The sequence below is a fragment of the Uranotaenia lowii genome, chromosome 3 (assembly GCF_029784155.1).
Source record: "Uranotaenia lowii strain MFRU-FL chromosome 3, ASM2978415v1, whole genome shotgun sequence".
Taxonomy (NCBI): domain Eukaryota; kingdom Metazoa; phylum Arthropoda; class Insecta; order Diptera; family Culicidae; genus Uranotaenia; species Uranotaenia lowii.
Window position 1 is genome coordinate 201,823,149 of NC_073693.1, and position 20,641 is coordinate 201,843,789.

Sequence of the window (20,641 nt, forward strand, 5' to 3'; positions counted from 1 at the left end):
TCAATATTTTTGCTGTTTTTCAATTTTTTTCCAAAAATAATACTGAATCGTGTTAATTGCAATGTTTACTGATGAAATGAGGCTTTTAACGATTTTTTCTGCTGTGAAATATGCATCTAACTTTTCATTTTTTTTTTCGTGCGATTTTTGTGTTAATTGTTAAACAAAACCTCAATATTCCTTCTACGGCGAACAAAATATCTTTCAAATAGGTTTTCTTCACGAAATGTTCGTTGGACAATTCTAACACCATAATTTTGAAAAAAAAAATGCGATCCATACAAAATCAGAGAAATTATCGGATCGTGCAACAATTGGTCCGCTCAATCTCCTCCTGCCCCATTGTTGTTCAAAAGATTTGTATGGAAATTTTAAATTCATTAATTTGTACGCTTTCAAAAACTTTGTTTGGTTGTTTTGGAAGCTATTAATTGACACCTAAATCAGCACAACGTGTTATAATTTGTACGGGAAATGAAAATTTTCATTTATTCTATTCGATTCTATTTTTATTTGTTTAAAAAATATTTTAACCTCTGGATTCATCCTCTGGAAAATTTTCATTCAAAAATCATCAAAGATGTACTGAAAGTTGAAAAATCTCAATTTTTTGAGTTTTGAAATAGTTTCTGGTTCTTGCTATCCCTTTCATGTGAACTAGAACCAAACCTAACTGGTACCCCAGAAATGATATTCGATGTCATTATTAAAAAAAACTAAAATTTTAGTGTTTTTGATTGATAATTTGAAAGCTGTTTAACCTTAGGATGAAAATAAAAAATCGCAATTAACTGCTGTGCAAAGCCAATGAGTTTTTTCATTTATATAACCTTCGCAAAAACATGTCTTCAAATTATTGAAAACTCCCGCAAGCAAAGCCTGCAATTTTACAATACTTCTCAATGGATTCCGATTTTTTCTTCTTTTGCTTCTTGTCATGTTGGCAAAAAATGAAGATTAAGAATAGGTCAAATCAATATCTAATCAAAGGCAAACTTCATTTCAAGCTTATTTGAATTTCATAGATGATTTCATATTCAAAAATTTCTCCTTTCACACAAAATTGAACACATTCATTGATTACATGCAACTGAAAAAAACTCAGATTGTCTTTTAATATGACATGTTTTGTTTTTGGTAGATAAGGTGATATTTACGTTTAACTATAAATTTAGTTTCTGTAATTTCTGTGCTCTTACTATCTGTTTTTCACTCAGAACTTTCGTATTTTATGCACTCAATGCCTAATTCAAAGTTCATGATAATTCAAAGTTCATACAAAGACACTTCATATTTCCATGATTTTTTTTCTATCTGAAAAACATATCTGTGTATTCAAAAATCGGGCAACTGGCAATGTCTGAAATGTGTCAAAGTCACTTAAACTACTTTGGCTTAGAGGGACTATTTTTTTTATCAGGTTTATTTTGAAACCCTTTATCCCGACCATTCACTCAACAGTTTATGCAAAGAATCTACCGATTGTTTTTAAAAATTCCTGTTTCTCAAATTTCGAGACGAAAAATCTTAAAGAATTGCACTTCAACAGCGAACCTTTTGCTTTTGATAATAATATTGTCAAAATGTTGTATAGTAGGAAAACTTCGGTCCTAAATCCAAAAAAAAACTCTAAGTCGAACGTTGGAAGACCCGAAATATTACCGTAAACTGGGGGAACATTGATCATCGGGTTAACTTTGATCAACATGAAATTTTTGCAGAAAATTATCATTAACTGAGTAAAAAGTTAAAATATCTGAAAACTTTTTACTACGTTTGAAAGCCTATAAATTAAGCTAGAAATGATCAAACTTAAGCATTGAGGAGCAAATGAGTTGTTTTATGTGAAAGTTCAACTATTTTCTTTGTTGAGGTTAATTTTAAGCAAGGCTGATAAATTTCAGTCAATTTCGTTTGACCCGACCAACGTCTAGTAGTCAATGTTATCGAAAGAATATCAAAGTCATCTACGAGTTGAATGACCAAGCTACAATGTTATTTTGATGATAATTTTTGGATATTGAAGAAAAAACGATGATTTTCCATGAGAATAGTAGGTATAGTAAGAATGGCTAAAACCCTATCAAATGGTTCAATTCGAAGAAAAAAAAGGGAATAGTGCGATGACTTAGGGAATTTCATGAAGGCAAAATTTCATCTATTTTTTAAGCCAAAAAAAATTAAGCAATGTCTATAATTTTCACCCCTAGATGTATGCAGTAACATTGTCCATCTTTTGATTATAAATGCATTTGAAAAATAAAACATTGAAAAAATTAGTTTAGTCCTAACAAAAATTATTGTTATTAATGTTTATGCCTTCTGTGCTAAATGGAACCTAAACAATAATTTTGAAGATGTTGAGGTATGTGAAAACCATAGTGATCAAAGTTACCCCGAAACTCGAAATCTGGTTTTGAAACAAACATTTAATTATAACCACCAATGACGTTTGAATTTACTGCAATCAATAAACATCAATAAACACAATAAACATAATAAACTTAATCATAGCCTTAGTAAGTGCTTTAAAACTTTTAGGGATAACGAAAAAGCAATCCCTTCCAAAATATTTAAAAAATGAATGAGAAAAAGTGATCAAAGTTCCTCCAGTTAACGGTACTTATTATGTGCTATTTTCTCAGAAATTTAAATCTGCCGTCGAGCTAGACCAGAGAAATTTGAGTGAAGCTGTTTTGGCTCTTATTATCCAGAAAATTAAACAGTAATAACTTCTTGAAACTGAATTTGATCAAAACATTTTTTCAGCCGGATAATTATTGGGAAAGACTTAAATCTGAGATGAATGTTTCTTGAAGATTGATGAAATGCTACAGAGATTACATTCATTACTAATAATAACGCTTTCATGAAAAAGATATTCAAAATAAATTAAATTTTTGAAAATATATACTCAATTAATCAAACGAACGATCTGAAACTTTGGGTGTGATTGAGTACATTTTTAAGCTTAAAATTTACATTCATTATGTAAAAATAGATCGACTTTCAAGTGTGTCCTTAGGCAATTATTCTATAAAATCACATCTCCTTCATAGGGGTAAAGGGGAGCGGGGGGGGGGGGGGGGGGGGCTTTGGTTAGCACAGATCGCATCCTTCTATCCTTTCACCAGTAAAGAAGCACTTTTTCAAAAAAGTTTTGAAAGTGCCTATTTACTGCCTTTCAGTTCATTCTATGGAATTTCAATGACACAAAATTTAATGTTAATAGGCCATAATTATAAAGAAAAAAAAACTCAATACTGCTCAAATGTGGTCAAATAACACTTCACTTAGATGGCTGCGGTTAAATTCAGCGTCAGATTGGGGTTTCTAAGAAAATTTCACATGTGATAAATGTTATTCCTGACTCTCAAACCGGCAGTTTCGTGTTTTTTTTTCGATTTTGGGTCCGAATTTTCCCATTGTGCATTAGCCGGTTTATATTGAAGACTCTCTTAAAAGAGGACGTCTTGAAAATGGATTTCAATTGAACTTGAAGTTCTCTTAATCAGCTTTCGTAACGAATATCAGCCTCTTTGTTCACATGGCGGCTGAGCCTTAAGAAGGTTTTTAAAATGTGCAACCATTGGAAAAAATCGGACAACATAAGGCACGACATAAAATTTGCCTGTGTAGGCACAGACAAGCTGTTTCAAATGATTTTTTAAATTTTTATGTCACTTTTATTAAACACTTGAACTCTTTGATCTCGTTGACCAATCCTGTATGAGTGTAATCGACAAAAAAATCGAGTGAATTCGGTTGAAATGACTAAAATACAGCATAAAAACCAAAATCATGTGCTTAGCTGTGCAACGATTGGCAAATCACCTAGATAAAACTCCAAACAAAATGAAAAAAATGAGAACTACGCTCGGACATTTAAAAAAGAAGAAATATTTGTCAATGTCTAGTAGATTGAGCATTTTAACCCATTTCAATTAAAGAATTCCTTCGCAATCATATGGTGGCTACCGAAGATAGACCTTTACTAGGGGCTCAGTGAACGTGAAAATTCCACCGGCTATTTTATCCCAAGAGATGAGACAGCATAAACTCTCCTTCTGGGAATTATGGTTTGGGTTTTTTAATATTATTTTTGTCTTCACATGACAAGAACAGGAATTGAATATGACAGATCCAAATGGAAACCCAATTTACAGTTTGTAAAGGGTTAGTGGAAAATATTTTTGTTTCTGTTATGGATCCTTTGTTTTCGAAAAAAATCTTCTGATTTCCGTAAGCCGAAAGCGACGAACATATCTTTGATGATACACAGATTCAGGTGATAAGCATGGAATCCAAACCGCAGCTATACATGGAATGGAATGTTTTTTTTAAATAAAAAATTGGTGAATCCAAAATGAAATAATTTTTTTTCTCCCTACAGGAAAAGACATTTCGTAACATGAAAAAATTAAGTCAATCGTCTTATCAAATTGACATTAGATAATTATATGAACCCTCCGTTCCATGGAAAAAAAGAAGTTGTTCCTACTTGGATTTTCAAGCTCATCAAGACGCTATGAAAGTTAATTTATGGAATATACTTTCATAAGAACCGCAATTCATGAGCACATAAACGAAGCCATAAACGAAATAAAGTGAATATTTTTGTTTTTTTTTTTTCGATTCCTGAAACTTTCGGTTCTGGTGAAAGGCAGCCTCAGAACTCATACGTCATTTCCTAACACGGCTGCCTCCTCAAGAAAGGAAAAACACACACATGCCCCCATTCACCCACTCACATCCACAGTCCCCATTTATCGCGGAAGCTGGGTTTCCATTTATGGGGCAAAATCAACAACGACTCGACAGGCACCAGACGGTTTCCGCAAGCAAATACGATTCTACCAACAACAAATCACTAAACGCGTCGCTTCGCTGCTGAAATGGAGCAATGGCTTTTTAGTTGTATTCAGTAGGTACTTTTGTTCTTCCGGGTGTATCGATTGCCGGAAAGCGATCAATCCATTAGCACATTCCGTGCCATACAACGAGCTTGTGTGTGAAGGTTCCACACACCGTTCTGATGAATGAATTCATCAGAGAAAGAATCGAAACTCATTTCGAGAATGGCGCCTGGTCTATTGAATGGAAAATTTCGAATCGATATCGAAAGTAGCTTTTGCTATTTGATACACCTTAAATATAGTATAAAATATGTTTGAAACAGAAAAATAAATAAAACACTTTTATAAAACTTTGCTTGGTTGACAAAGCCTGTATCTATAGAAAAGGAACCATGAAAATATTGGTCACTGAATTGATTTTTGTATAGTGACCCCTTTTCGTCCATGGCGACCGTGAAAAATTGATTCAACCAGCTATATTATTACGATTAAAATTAGACTCTCGCGAATGTTAACCCAATCAATAATCCATCACTTTGGTAGGATGTTTCGAAAATGTTGAAATTAATGTATGTATTTTATTATTATTTAAAGTAACTTGAACACACTGCTTGAAGTATTCAGCCAGCTTATTTCGGGAAAGATAATTATTAGGCTGCTAACCAAGTTCAATGATTGATTCCTTTTGATCATGGCGCAATATCTTGGGGAATAAAATCTTCCACGAAGAAGCCCAATTTTGTGCGCTCCCTTCTGACATAAAGCAGAAGCAGCCCCAGTAATTAACAGTGTTCTAATAATTTTACCGATCCTTTACAAATTTCCCCTACGTCTGTGAGGCGGATTACAGTAATGAGTTTTGGAGCTCGCAGACGCGTGAAAGAAGAAATTGTGGGCTGGAACCTTCCCATCCAATGATTTTCCGACCAAATGCTTCAACACCCGAGGCGATTAAATGGTGCTAGACCAAACTTTTTTCTTGCTGTCGGTATCCTTTTTCGCCGATCTCAAAGCCGTTTTTTTTTAAATTATTTTTCTGTCACATAACTTTATGGTTGCAGGATTTTTTTTTCTTTTCCGGAATATATAATGAGGCACATTACAGCTAAAGTCTTTTGAAAATTAAATTAATTTGCCACATAATTTTGGTTGTCTTGCTTGCTTCTGAGTGCTACGAATCCTAAAAGTTGCTTTTGTAAAAAAGAACCAACGATTGAAAAGAGGGTCGATTTTTCAATTTAAACCGAACCCTTTCCCACAATTTCTCGGGAAGCGAGTTCAGTTAAATTTCAATTTTCCGCCTAATCGAGTGAAAAAGCTCTCGGAATCGCTCCAATGGGAACAAAAAGACATATTGGCCAATTCGTTAACTCTTGTTTAGCTTTTCGGATAGAAAAAAAAAGAACACGCTCCGATGCTTTCGATAAAGTTTCACGGCAACACAATAGAAAACTGTTTTCGGGAAAATAATTGAAAACCAATTTTAACGCGAAATCCCTGGATCGCAAAATTCTGGGCGCTTTTTTTCCGACGTTCCGCGGAAGCACCGAAAGCACTTGAATGGTCTCAAACAAAGTTTTCCACTTTGGCTGTTCGCCCTAGCTTTGAGCAAAAGGTGATACGCCTGACTGGGCGATTTGCAAATGGAAATAAATCTCCGGTGCAATCAATCAATCGGTGTGTATCTGTATAAACCTACTCGTAGATTCTAAGAGAGTTAGCACTCTCGGAAGAACAGCACAACACCGATATGACCAAAAAGGGGAAGGGCAAGTCCCGTGGGGGTGGAAGATTTACATAATTGGAAATCAATATTGGCACGTTTTCGAAAACGAAAGTTACTCTCCCCTGGTGACGATCATCATTAATGGGAGCCTTCGTGATAAAGCCGGTTTAACATAGCCCGATGATTAAGTGCCCAAGCCAAGGAACAGCAGCAGCACGAGGGCGTTGACGAGGACATAATTCAGATACCTGCAGCTTGGAAAAGTTTTCAGGACGACTTGTTTATAAGCTAATAAAAGTGTGATCGAATGTCTTTAAACCCTTATGAAGATTATTTTTATTACATGGTTCGAAGAAAACTTGCTCTATATTTTTACTGTTTGCTAAAACCGTACCTATATTTATAATCGTAAAAGGTTTTATTTTCAAGAAGGGCTGAAGAAAAAATCAAAAGTTCTAGACCTTTTAAGGATTAAAAGAACACAATCAAAATCTATTTTTTATCATGAAAAATCTTAGATCTTGACTCTTAACTGAATAATTATAGATCACAGAATTTGATCCTTCTCTGAACCTCGATTATAAATTCGTATCTCATCGTAAAACTGGTTCAAAATTTCAGATCATGGCTCTGAATCAAGGATCTGAATATGACTTTAATTTTCACAAGCAGCTATCGGATTCTGTTGCTCATCCTGAATCATGACCATGGATCCTGATCAAGGTCAAGGCTCCGGATATAGAATACTCGATTCTTGATTCTATAATCCTGGATTCTGATTCAGGATTTTCATTTGGTCTGACATCTAAGGGTACCAGATACTGATCTCGTTTTCTGACCCCCGATTTTAAATCCTTCACCCAAAATTCAGCCTTTACTCCAATCATGAGTTCCCAATATTTCAACGTCATAGGAATAAGATGTGAACGCCTGCAGCAATTATAAGCGATAATTTTTAAATGCATGGCTGAATGAAATTTTCAGTGAGCAGCTTAGTAAGTGTACAAGTGTAAATTTTGTGACATTCTGTCAAGTGGGTTTTGAAAGAGCGTCCAATAGAGGAGATTTTTGACTTTAATTTTTGGGCTCAACATGTGCCATCTATAATGTTTACTATGAAACTATTTACTGTTTCCTGAAGTTTGACCCTCAAAATGACTTATAAATTTTAATTTGGTCGAAGGTATGACAAATTTGGCCGATTGTCCTCCTTCGGCAAGATTTTTTTTTTAACTTACGACACTTTACCATCCTTGTGGCATTCGTGTCTGCCTTCAAGAAAATCAATATATGTATATATTACTTTTTATCGCTCCACCACAGTTTTCGCCTAATGGCAAGTTTCTAGATCCATCCAGAACAGAGAGTCAACTTTGCTAGACCTACTCAGTAAACAAAATTTACCGAGATCGGTTATTACTTTACCAAATTCCTAACATGTCAAAATCGGTAAAATGTTCGGTAATTGTTTCCATAACCGAGAAGTGATAGCTGTCAAATATTGCGACCTTTTAAGTGAGAACATTTCAAGATTTTAATTTTTTTAGATGGATAGAAGAAGGTAAGAATAACAAGATTCTAACACTCTGAAATAGTAGGTCCGTGCTTGAACAAAAGTTAAGAATGCATCTTAAAGTTTCTACCCGCTCATTTCAACACCTGTAATTTTCTTCTATCAATCTATAATTTTCAAATCATATCTTAGATCTTCTGTTAAATTACCGAACAATTGATATTGTTGAACCGAAATGTCTGTAACTATTGCCGAAAGGCCGGTAATGTTTAACCGAAAAACTATAAAATCTCGGCGATATATGTTAATCCAAACAATCAGTAGAGTTTACCGGAATACCTGTAATCATTACCGAACTATCTGTAAATATAACCAAAATACCGTTTTTTTAACGGAAAGCTGTGAAAATTCGGTAATATTTCCCGAACAACCGGTAGATTATACCGAAATACCCGTAAATATTACCGAAATTCTGGTAAATTTTACTGATCAATCGGTAGATTTTACCAATTTACCTTTAGTTATTATCGAAATATTTCAAATTTTCAATAACTTTTTATCAGGAACAGTTTTGGTGATTTTTTTTTATCAAAAACTGCAATTTTTCGGTTTTGTTACCATTGTTGAACTCTGGGCTCTTTCTAAGTTAAATAGACAATAATATTTTTATTGTCTTTGGTACATTTATTCATTTCACGACGTCCACCCGAATAAGACTACACCTTTAAAAAAAACATGATTTCCATATTCACAGACCATGAATTGTATGGTTAACTGTTAGGACGTAGTAAGCAGCGACTCCTATGGTGCGAAGCATAGTAACCACTGTATCCTTAGTTACCTAGTTTGTTAGGAAAATAAAACTTTTCAATCTTTGACGAGCATTCAATCAAGTTGGTTCAGCTGCTTTTCACTCTGCTCAATTGGTTATGAGCCCAGGTGAATAATTTAAGCCCGGAAGATTCTGCAAGAAGTTTTGAAGAAGTCATGGTTCTGGAAAGAGATTCTCCCAGCGGTCCAGCAGCACAAGGCGGTGCAAGCGGAGTGAGCGGTTGAAATCCTTCGCAAATCAACAGCGGATTTGGCGATGGTTCAAATGATGCACAAGCTCACGCAGGCGGAAACGTTCTAGTTCTCGGACAAGTCAGTCTCCCGGCGCTGGAGAAACTTAAAGGTCGCGGGAATTACTCAACGTGGGCGTTCAGCATGAAAATGATATTAATTCGTGAAGGCTCGTGGTACGCTTGTCCCGGAGAAGGTCAACATGTCGACGAGGAGGTGAGCTTGAGAGCACTCGCTACAATTTGCCTGAGTTTGGAGTCGGTGAACTACAGCCTAGTTTAGGACGCATGAACGGCTAGACTGAGTCGATTTGGGGTCATTTTTGAATTTCTCAAACCCTGGGGTCTTAAAAGTTTCGTCTTGGTCCAAAACTCATCCATGATTATTTGTAGAATTTTTAAGTAACGTTTACATGAGTAAATTTGAGCTTTTAAGTTTGTATGGGAAAATTGAATATTTTGTACTGAGAAATCAACATATTTTTGTTTCTTCTGTGGAACCAAGCCAGCTGATGATTTTTGTGCAAATTTCTAAAATTCCTCAAGGAAATTTTCCGCTGAACAACTTTGTTGAAGACCGTAACTTCGTATCTTATTAGACAAAAAAATTATTAGCTGTTTAACAGGGGTATGTCTTTTCGCATTGATAAACGATAAATTCAATTGACACCACTGCTGGAGCCTTGCAATGTATTGCATGCAAAGTAGTCATGCAATACCTCGCAAGGCACTATGCGGTGATCTCCATCAAATTTATGGTTTATCAATGCGAAAGGATATACCCCTGTTAAACAACTAATAACTTTTTTGCCTAGTAAGATACGAAGTTACGGTCTTCAACAAAGTTGTTCAGCGGAAAATTTCCTTGAGGAATTTTATAAATTGGCACAAAAATCATCAGCTGGCTTGGTTCCACAGAAGAAACGAAAATGATGATGATTTCTTAGTACAAAATATTCAATTTTCCCATACAAACTTAAAAGTTCAAATTTACTCATGTAAACGTTACTTAAAAATTCTACAAAAAATCATGGATGAGTTTTGGACCAAGACGAAGCTTTTTAGACCCCAGGGTTTGAGAAATTTAAAAATGACCCCAAATCGACTCAGTCTAATGAACGGCACAGGAAGCTTGGGAGAAGCTACGAAGAGCTTCTCTTTCTGCTGCAGGACGACGGTCTGACGACGAAAATCGGTCTGCTGCGGAAACTGACATCGCAACGACAGGAATGCGGAAGCGTGGAATCATATGTCAATAGTTTGATGTCCACTGTCGATAAGCTCGCCGGGATTGGGTTTCGAGTAAATGACTCGTGGCTGGAGACCTTGCTGTTGATGGGACTCCCTGCGAATTACGAGCCGATGATCATGGGATTGGAGGCTTTGGGAGCAGCACTGACGGCGGATACGGTAAAGACTAAGATACTGCAAGACGTTAAAATTCAAACAGTATCGAAGTCGAGTGGTGCTGATGGCGCGCTTTCAGTGCACAAAAATCAAAGTGGCGTGGCAGCAAGAATAATGGCAGGAAATACGGCAGTTGTTTCATCTGCGGAAAACCTGGTCACTATGAGGCGAAATGTCCCCAGAAAACGACGAACAGCAAGGCAATGTGCAGCGTGTTTTCGATTGGCAAAGTTGTTGAGTCCGATTGGTACGTTGAGTCTGGAGCGACAGCATGCATGTCGCTTTCGACTGACCGTTTCGTGAAGCAGCAAGTTCTTTCCTACCCGATCGGAACAGCGAACAACGATTCAATGATGTCTGTGTTCAAAGGTTCCGTCAAGCTGGAAGTCAACGACGGTCCTATCGAGATTCAAGAGGTGTTACAGATTCCTGAACTGGCAGCAAATCTACTGTTGGTGAGCAAAATAGGCCAGAAAGGATTGACGGTTTTGTTCGACGCAGAAGGCTGTGACGTTCGTGAGAAGAGCGACAACATTATAACTTCTGGAACTCATCAAGAAGGGCTAAACCGACTCAATAGCAAGATAGATGCTTCGTTGCTGACGGTAAGCGCAAAATGTGGCACAAACGCTTAGGGCATCTCGGTCAGAAGAACATGACAAACCTGCATTCGATGGTCGACGGTTGAGATGGTCCGGAACGATACCCGAATGTGTGGCATACATCGAAGGGAAGCATGCTCGAAATCCGTTTCCTTCAAGTGGTTCCAAGGCCTAGGGTTTGCTGGATCTGGTGCACTCAGGCTTGTGTGGCCCGATCGAAGTCCCGTCGCTTGGTGGAAGTCGGTATGTCATCATTTTCATAGACGACGCCAGTAAGTAGGTGTTCCTGTATTTTTTTGGAAAGAAAAGCGAGGAGAAGGATGCCTTCGAACGGTTCAAGGCCAGAGTCGAGCGGCAAACTGGACGAAAACTGAAGGTGTTGAGAACCGACAACAGAACCGAGTACGTCAACGAAGAGATGCGGAAAAGTTTCGAGAAGGACGGAGTACAGCACCAGAAAACCTGCCCATACACTCCGCAGCAAAATGGGTTTGCGGAGAGGATGAATCGCACTCTTCTGGAAAAGGCCCGTGCGATGTTGAACGATATTCGACGATTCGATATCTGCTGGCACTTACAATGGAGCACGACTTGGACATCGAACAAATGGATGCTGTGAGTGCGTACCTACAAGGAAGTCTCGGAGATTAGGTCATCTTCATGGATCAGCCGGAAGGGTTCGGCGATACAAGCAATAAGGTCTGTTTGCTCAAGAAGGCGCTTAATGGTTTAAAGAAATCCGGACGAGTGTGTAACGCACAACTGGATGGAGCATTGAAGGAGTTTGGCTTATCGCAATCGAAGGTGGACAATTGCCTGTACTACCAGCTGGCGTGCGGAAAAAGGATTTTCTTCACCGTTTACGTTGATGATTTTCTTTTTTTTTCCAACGACCCGAGCCTGAAGAAGAAGCTGAAGGAATTTCTATGTCAGCGGTTCAAAATGAAGGATCTTAGAGAGGTCTAACTTTTTCTCGGATTGTGAATTTCCCGTGACCGAACTGATGGTTAACTTTGAATCGATCAGGCTCAGTACGTGGAAAGCATCTTGCAGCAGTTCAACATGAGAAACTGCCACCCAGTTTCGGTTCCGATGGATCCAAGTACGAAGCTGGACAAGACGATGTGCCCGACCACGATGGACGACATTGGAGATGAATGAGGTTCCGTAAAAGGAAGCTATTGGTATCCTGACGTATTTGGCTCAAGCAATGAGGCCAGATATAAGTTTCGCCTTGAATCAGGTCAGCCAATTCTGCAGTAACCCTGATCGCCAACACTGGGAAGCTGTGAAGAAGATATTCAAGTATTTTAAGGGAACCGTTTCCAACCGTATTGAGTACAGCCGAGCAGGTGGTAATCTAGTTGGATACTAAGATGGGGATTGGGGAGGAGATCGTGATAGCCGGAAATCGACAACTGGCTATGCTTTCATCATGATGGGAGGAGCTGTATCATGGAATGTGAAGCGGCAAGCAACTGTTGCGTTGTCTTCGTGCGAGGCGGAGTATCTTGAGCTATCCAAAACCATCCATGAGGCTTTTTGGTGACGCCATCTACTGTTGCAGATTTTTGGAGAACGAGTTTGTAAGGAAAATGAAACTTTTCAATCTCTGACGAGCATTCAACCCAGTTTGTTCAGGTGCTTTTCACTCTGCTTAATTTTAATACAATAATTATTATCGTCCACGATACCGTGAATGTAACATGCAACAATAATAATCTCCAGAAAATTATTGTGATATCGTGCTTCTGTCATTTTCGGCAACTATGAAACATTTTGAATTAACGATACACTTCACGATGACTTAAAAATGTATGGTGATTTCAAAGTAATATGCGGTTGATGGATATTTAGATACTACGATGAAATTTACTGTTAAATTGAAAATCATTTTCCGGTTATTTCAAAACCATGGTCTTTGCTATCTTCCCTTTTATTCAAATTAATGCTCACTGATGGATCTACTGATGGATCTACTGATGGATCTTCACCACATAAATTCAGGTCGAATAGTTTTTGTACACGTACACATTACTTGACAAGGTAGCTCCACTGAACATTTTAGCAAAATCCACCCATGCATTAAAAAGTGTTGAACTACATTCGCGACGATCGAACTTTACATCGCAGTGATTGATCCGGACTGACGAATCGCGTAGTAATTTAAGGGATTTCAAGCGTCATTATGGCTTATTCATTTCGAAAAAAGTGAGAGAGAACGTCAATTCGTTATTGTTCTAGAATCGATGAAGAGTGCACTCACTGGAATTGTAGTCAGTTTAACAGATTGAAAATCATTGGAGAAGTGTTTCCAATATGACTAATGGATAATCCAAACAACAAAAAGCTATTCACAAATCAAAGTGTAGCATTTTTTTCGAATACAGTTCTAAGCCGGGAAAGTAATCATATCATTGATGGTGCAATGCACATTTAGGAGTGCATTTTAGGCACATAGTTAGCTAGTTAATTTTTTCAACCTCTTTTTTGGGTGTATTTTTTACAGTACCAGTATGTAAAAATGTCTCAACTTGTAGATGATAAATTTTGAGCATCACTGACGCCATGTTCACACTCTTTGAGTCACATTGTTATCAAATGTAAGCACCTCCGCAGATTCATTTTTTTCATGGTCAATATTTTAAAAAATAACCCAAAATTTTCTCATTTAATTGTAGGCAAACCCGTCAAGATATATTTTTCTCCTACAGCGTTTACACAACATATGTCTTGTAATTATTACTATTATTATTATTATTATTATTAGTATCATTATGTAAACATTATTTACACATCTTGCTGTATATTTCATAACATTCCATCCAAGCAATCGAAAATCATTCACAAAAGAAATTGGGGCAATTTTTTCGATTACAACCCATATCCCAGCTAACATGAAATCGTAATAGAAATAATAATCCAAATCAACTGTTAAGACATTTTCAAAAACTATCGTAAACACGTCGGTATTGCGTGATTTTCTATCATTTATTCACGACAAGCATTGCCCAAAAAAAGTTCAATCGGATAGCAGTTTAGTCAATTCGTAAATATGTCTCCATATAGTTGAGAATATATAAATGTTTGCTGGAATGTTTATTATGATTGGAAATGTCTCAGAATAACTGAATTTTTTATCCCTTTCGAATAGTACCCAGATTTTGTAGTTGGTTTTATTTTCCGCAAAACTTACTAATGTAGACATTTTTTGATGTTTTTATGATGTGTAATTTGTTTTTCGGTATTGCTTCCTGCGTTCTCAGTTGATGTTAGTTTCGCTTTCTAGCAAGTTGCAAAACATTCAGCCCTATGCAAATCGTGAAACAAGGCGACACATTCTCCAAAAAAAACCGCCATGAAGCCAATAGCTGTTTGACATTCGCCAGAAAAAAAATATGAAGAATAAAACAACCGGCTGAAAAGAATCCGTCGACTTCCGTACGTGACAGAAACCGCTCCATCTAGACGAACTTCATCCGGCAGTAGGACCGGCAAATTTCTTAGCGAAATAGCTTTGCGAGGAAGTCCTGTTTTAGTCGGCAAACCTCAACCGAGCTGCTTCATCTGATGATGGTGATGGTGACAAAGTGTAGATTCTTGCCATTTTGCAGAAGCCCCCAGAGTGGGATTTGAGCTTGTTCGTAGTCGTTCTACGCGGGGATGTGGGAGTTCAGCTTATAGGAGTACATATAAAGCAGTGTGACAACTTATACTCCCCCAAGAAGAAAGAAGCTTCCAGCGAGAGTGGGTCTGCCTGCTGTTCTGTGGTGCCACATTGATGTATCGTTTCGACGTGGAGAATCTTGTTATGGCTAGATGGCAACCTAATAAATTCGATCCGACTTGAAAGAAGCTGTTGGATGATGCACAGAAAGCCGAGAAAGCAAGAAAAACACTCCCCAAGCCAGCAGCTCCAACTCCGAAAAGGGAATACTCGGTCGAAATCTCTGAACGATTCTTGCGATGATATACGAGCCAGCCTGTATCCAGTCTGTCGATGACGAAGGAAACGAACCGATATGGATGGAGCTTGTCTGTTGTTGAGAAATATGGTGGGGTATGCATCATTTTCGGTCGGGAATAATGGAAATTGGCGAAAATCTCTATCGCAAAGTCATTTTTCAGCTCACTTAGAGTCTCAATAGGGCATGCGATGTATCTGGCTGAAGATGAAGCAATATTATTCACCGGGTCGGCGCTCCGGGGCCCTACCAACAGTCGAAAATTAGCTTTGATTGATAATATGGAAATCAAATATGCCTCGGTGGGGCCATTATGTTCAAGTTGACTTAATAACGGTAGATTTTGTGTTTTTGAATTGGCACTTGGAGTACGATAAAGTAATATAAAGGAAGGTTTATTACATTAATCAAACCTCGCTAATGATTTCTCTAAATAAAAATAAAAAAAAACTATACGGCTGGTGGACAAACCAAACGAGTCATGCATAAGCAAAATGTATTGGCAAATATAAGCAACATCAGTGAGTTATCTGGCTTATAGGCTTTAAATTCCGATTTTATCCAGAAATACAAATTCAAAATTGATTCGACCATTTCCAATCACCTATCTCTACTTCTTCGGAACGGAAACAATAAAATACCGAATCATTCAACCGTCATTTTCCTCAAAACGATTTCAATCTTCACGCCAAAGACATCTTCCAGCTGAACTGTTTATCTTATGATTATTTATAGAACTTCCTTCCCAAATGAGTGAAGGTCTGCTCCCTTCTGCTGTCATCATCATCATCAACAGTTGGAAAACCAACAACGAAACGCCCTTGCTCTGACTGTTTTCTAATTGGATTGGTTTTCCACTTTTCCGACTGATTGTTTTTCGTTTCTTTTTTTCTCATTTTTCAGGTTTCGGTGCCAATCGTCAGCAACGACCGATGCAAAATGATGTTCCTGCGGGCTGGCCGGCACGAGTTTATTCCGGACATTTTCCTGTGTGCAGGGCACGAAACTGGCGGACAAGATTCCTGCCAGGGCGATTCCGGAGGACCACTGCAGGTAAGATTGTGACAGTGTAGAAATATCAGAATGAATTCCGTATTGAGGTGATTTTTTTTCATCTCGAGATAACAAAGGCTATAAAGACTATATAAATATAAAGATATAAAGTTCTTTAATATTGCATCTTTACTTTTTTTTATGGACGAACCTTGGAAGCCTGGACAGGAAAAAACTCCCTTTTCCGACTTATGGTGTCAATATGACACTCCAAAAGTAAAATCTATCTAAGTCGTTTGAATTATTATGAATTTCATATAAAACTTATATCAATAGAAACCTTGTAATGTCAGTAAAATATGTTTAGAACATTATATATTGCTAAAGCTACTAGCTTTCTCGTTATTCAGAATGAAAGAAAAAAAAATAAAAAAAAACATGCCTCAGGAAAACTGCTGTAGTTCATATATTATTCATATATTTGCCTTATGCATATGAAAGCTGAAGTTAATGTCTACATCATGAAGCCAAGACATGTTTTTTTTTAATTTTTTTTCAATGAAAGGGTCAAAAAAAGATAAAAAAGTGGTCTGAAAAACCTACTTTTCATTCGATTGCTAGTACAAACTGTTTGAGCTGTGGTAGAGTTTTTGAAATTTATTCTTATTCTAACATTTTGTTGTCCTTAGATTTTTGATGCAACAAACATTGAATTTACTGGAATTGTTCAAAGTTGACTACTTTGCGCGATTTTTTTCAAAATTGAAATTTCATCTGTTTTTGTGGTCCACCGTCAGGTTGTATCCGGATTTTCGGTGCTTTTACATTGTTTTCTACAAGATTTATCCAATGAGAATAAACCCACAAAAATGTGTGTGCACTTATAGGAATTTCTAGCACTGTGTTTTCGAATAATGACACTAGTTTACAACATTTTTTAACTAGGTAAACTGAAGATCATTTTTAATGAGAAATTGAGCGCCGAATCCGAAAATGAAATTCAAAAAAAATCTCAGTAGAACAGTTTTTGAATTATGCTCCAAATATGAAGTTTTGGAAAATTAAAAAAGTTCTTCACTTAGATTCAAATATGTCGGTCAACGTAACATTAATGTGAATTTTATTTTTTGCATATTAAAGGTGAATAAATTTGCTATCGATCACCTGAACTTCATTTTTATGTATGATCAAGATTATTGTTGATATTAGTGACTTTATGATAGACAAAATGATAAAAAACGCATTTTTTTAGAGGAAATTTTGTTTTAGTAAAAGTTTTCACCTCGATGGTAACATTTAAAAAATCTGATTTTCTATTGACCTTAATTATCAATTCAAAACGAAGATTTCAAGAGTTTATTTATAAAAATCGGTTGAAAATTGAAGAAGTTATGGTTAATTTACCATTACAGTAATTTTCGCATTTTTGAATAACTTAACGATTCGCAATGTACTAATCATAGTATAGGAAGATTTAAACATGGTAGGCTCACTCGCTCTAAGTCAAAATTAATTTTTAGCTTACCCGAAGGTCACATGCCAAATTTTAGATAAATCTGACCATAGGGAGGGGTTGCTGGAATCTTAAACGTGAATTGGATTTTAAGGTATTTTTCTTGGAATGAGCAAAAAATACTGGTTTTTCACAAAAACTTTTTTTCTTCACTAACCGATCGCTGTTTATGAAATATTTTCTTAAAGTCTAAATTGAAACAAATTTTTGCATTCGATAACTGTAACCCGATGGAACTTGAAATAAAAAAGTTATTGCGGTTCAAAAATTATATTTTGGCCGAGAAATCTCGTATAAAACACAATGCGTAAAATACAATCTTTGAACCGCAAAAACTTTTTTGTTTCAAGTCCAATCGGGTTGCAGTCATCGAGTGAATTTTTGTCTTAATTTGAGCTCTATGAAAATTGTTCATAAAAAACGATCGGCTAGTGAAGAAAAAAAGTTTTTTGTGAAAACCAGTATTTTCTGCTCATTCCGAGAAAAATATCTTAACATCCAATTCACGTTTAAGATCCCAGCAACCCCTCCCTATGGTAAGATCTATCTAAAATTTGGCATGTGACCTTCGGGTAAGCTAAGAATTAATTTTGACTTAGAGCGAGTGAGATTTACCATGTTTAAATCTTCCTATACTATGATTAGTACATTGCGATTCGTTAAGTTATTCAAAAATGCGAAAATTACTGTAATGGTAAATTAACCATAACTTCTTCAATTTCAACAAATTTTGATAAATAATCACTTGAAATCTTCGTTTTGAATTGATAATGAAGGTCAATAGAAAATCAGATTTTTTAAATGTAACCATCGAGTTGAAAACTTTCACTAAGACAAAACTTTCTCTAAAAAAATGCGTTTTTTATAATTTTGTCTATCATAAAGTCACTAATATCAACAATAGTCTTGATCATACATAAAAATGAAGTTCAGGTGATTGATAGCAAATTTATTCACCTTTAGTATGTAAAAAATAAAATTCACATTAATGTTACGCAGGCCGAGATATTTGAATCTAAGTGAAGTACTTTTTTTAATTTTCCAAAATTTCATATTTGGAGCATAACTCAAAAACTGTTCTACTGAGATTGTTTTGAATTTCATTTTCAGATTCAGCGCTCGATTTCACCTTAATAATACTGGTCGATCAATAAAGTTCACGATTTTTTTTTAATTTTGTAAACTAGTGTTATCAATTTGGTAGCCTCAGAAATCCATGGTCCTTGCGTTGTTCGATCTAAAAAATGATTGGCAGTGGGTTCTACAAGTTCTCATCATTCTGGATAATTTTTAAAAGAAAAAAAACTTAAGTTAAGTAGGCATGACGAAACATAGACCCTGTCTTAAAGCGAAGTTGGGAACAACGACAGCAATTCGGAACATATGTTCAATATTTACCTTTTATTTAACTTGAATTATCTATGTCGCAAAATTTGAACATAGAATATTTGAAAAATATAGTTATGCGTCAGTCTAAATAATTTTCAAAGTTAAGATAAAATAGTTTAAGAGTGTAAAATCTTCAACCAAAAAAGTACTAAAAGTACAGTAACATAGCCCCTGTAATTATGCAATTTTTGTTAAAATAAAAACAATTTTATTTTGTGCTTTCGTAGTACAAAAGTTGTAAGTTTCATAATTACTTAAAGCTTAAAGCTTATTTGATTTTTTGCCAAAAATAAGGTTTAAGGGAGATAAGTCTGAATTTCCTTTCCAGAATATTCAATAGCCATATGTCTTTATCATTTGAGTAATTTTCTTTCAGCAGAATACAAAATCCGCTATAAATCTCCGGCACAGAAAGCTCATTAAATTGTTTGCTATTTGGAAAAGTCTTTGCAAATTTCTGTCAGTTCTTCTTTTGTGGAAGTTAAACCAACATTTATAAATATCAGTTCAAATCGGTAGTACTCTGACCCTCCTTGTTTTCCACCCATAATTTTGCCTATTTATATATTTTCAGAAGATAAAGTCGTGGTCACTCCTAAAAGTGTGAATGTCCCATCTTGGTGTATTTAGATAAAAGTTCTAACATCACGTAGGCTTTAAACGGCACTTTTGAACAGTTCTTAAAGCTTATTCGTTATTTTTTTGTATATTTACTAATTACTTATATCATAGCTGGATTAAAACATCGGGGAGTCCTGAGCCATTTGTCTCGGAGGGGCCTCTTGAATCCATATGAATTTTTTTTACATGTCATCCCAGAGAAATAACAAGATTTCCAGTTTAGAAACCAACATTTAAAAAAAAAACAACCAACTTGAAATCAAATACCATAGATATACAGAAATTTATGTACAATAATTCAAGAGTAAATTCTAAATCTATTATCAGATTTAACTAAGAATCAATGTATCAAAATAAAATTATAGTTTCGAATCATGATTAGAGAAACAAATCGTAAATGAAATTCAAATACAAATTTAAGAATCAAAGTTACAATCAAAGAAAAAGCAGGAATTGCAAATTTTCAATTCATATTTAATGTAAATATGTATCTCAATTTCATATCTGCAAAATACAAAAAAAAAATTGTTTTCATTGAATGTGTCGAAGGTTTGTTTGTTTATTTATTTAGGACTTTTTTTAACAGTAGGAAGTTTCGAATGTGTATCTTGATTACAAGATATTTTTTTATTTTACCGTAGAATCAAGAGTTTTAAAGTGTTTAAAAAATCAAAATCCTATGTAGATTATAATTTTAAACATAGAATAAAAATTTTATCAGTTCAAATGTTAAATTCGAAAACGTTTGTGAAAAGCTTTTTCTGCATATTGGAAAAGTAGCATTTGAGAACATAAATTCAGAATAGATATTAAATGATCAAAACACAGATTCAGATCAGCAATCATTTAAAAAAATCAAATAAAAATCTAAAGGAGATTAAATACGTTAATCAATTATTTCGTGTTCTTACACATTTAACCACAAAATCGAATAATAAAATTCGCAATCCAGTTATGAGAATGTTTTAATGATGAAAACAATTTGAGAATGATTA

General features: G+C 35.6%; 1 protein-coding gene across 1 annotated transcript in view; it reads left to right on the forward strand.

Annotated features, from left to right (window-relative positions):
• LOC129758233 (serine proteinase stubble) overlaps positions 1-20,641 on the forward strand; it is a 617,997-nt gene that overhangs the window by 589,222 nt on the left and 8,134 nt on the right. Inside the window, exon 14 of the mRNA XM_055755703.1 lies at positions 16,034-16,183. Within this exon, the coding sequence (XP_055611678.1) occupies positions 16,034-16,183 (150 nt within the window). The remainder of the gene's footprint in view (positions 1-16,033; positions 16,184-20,641) is intronic.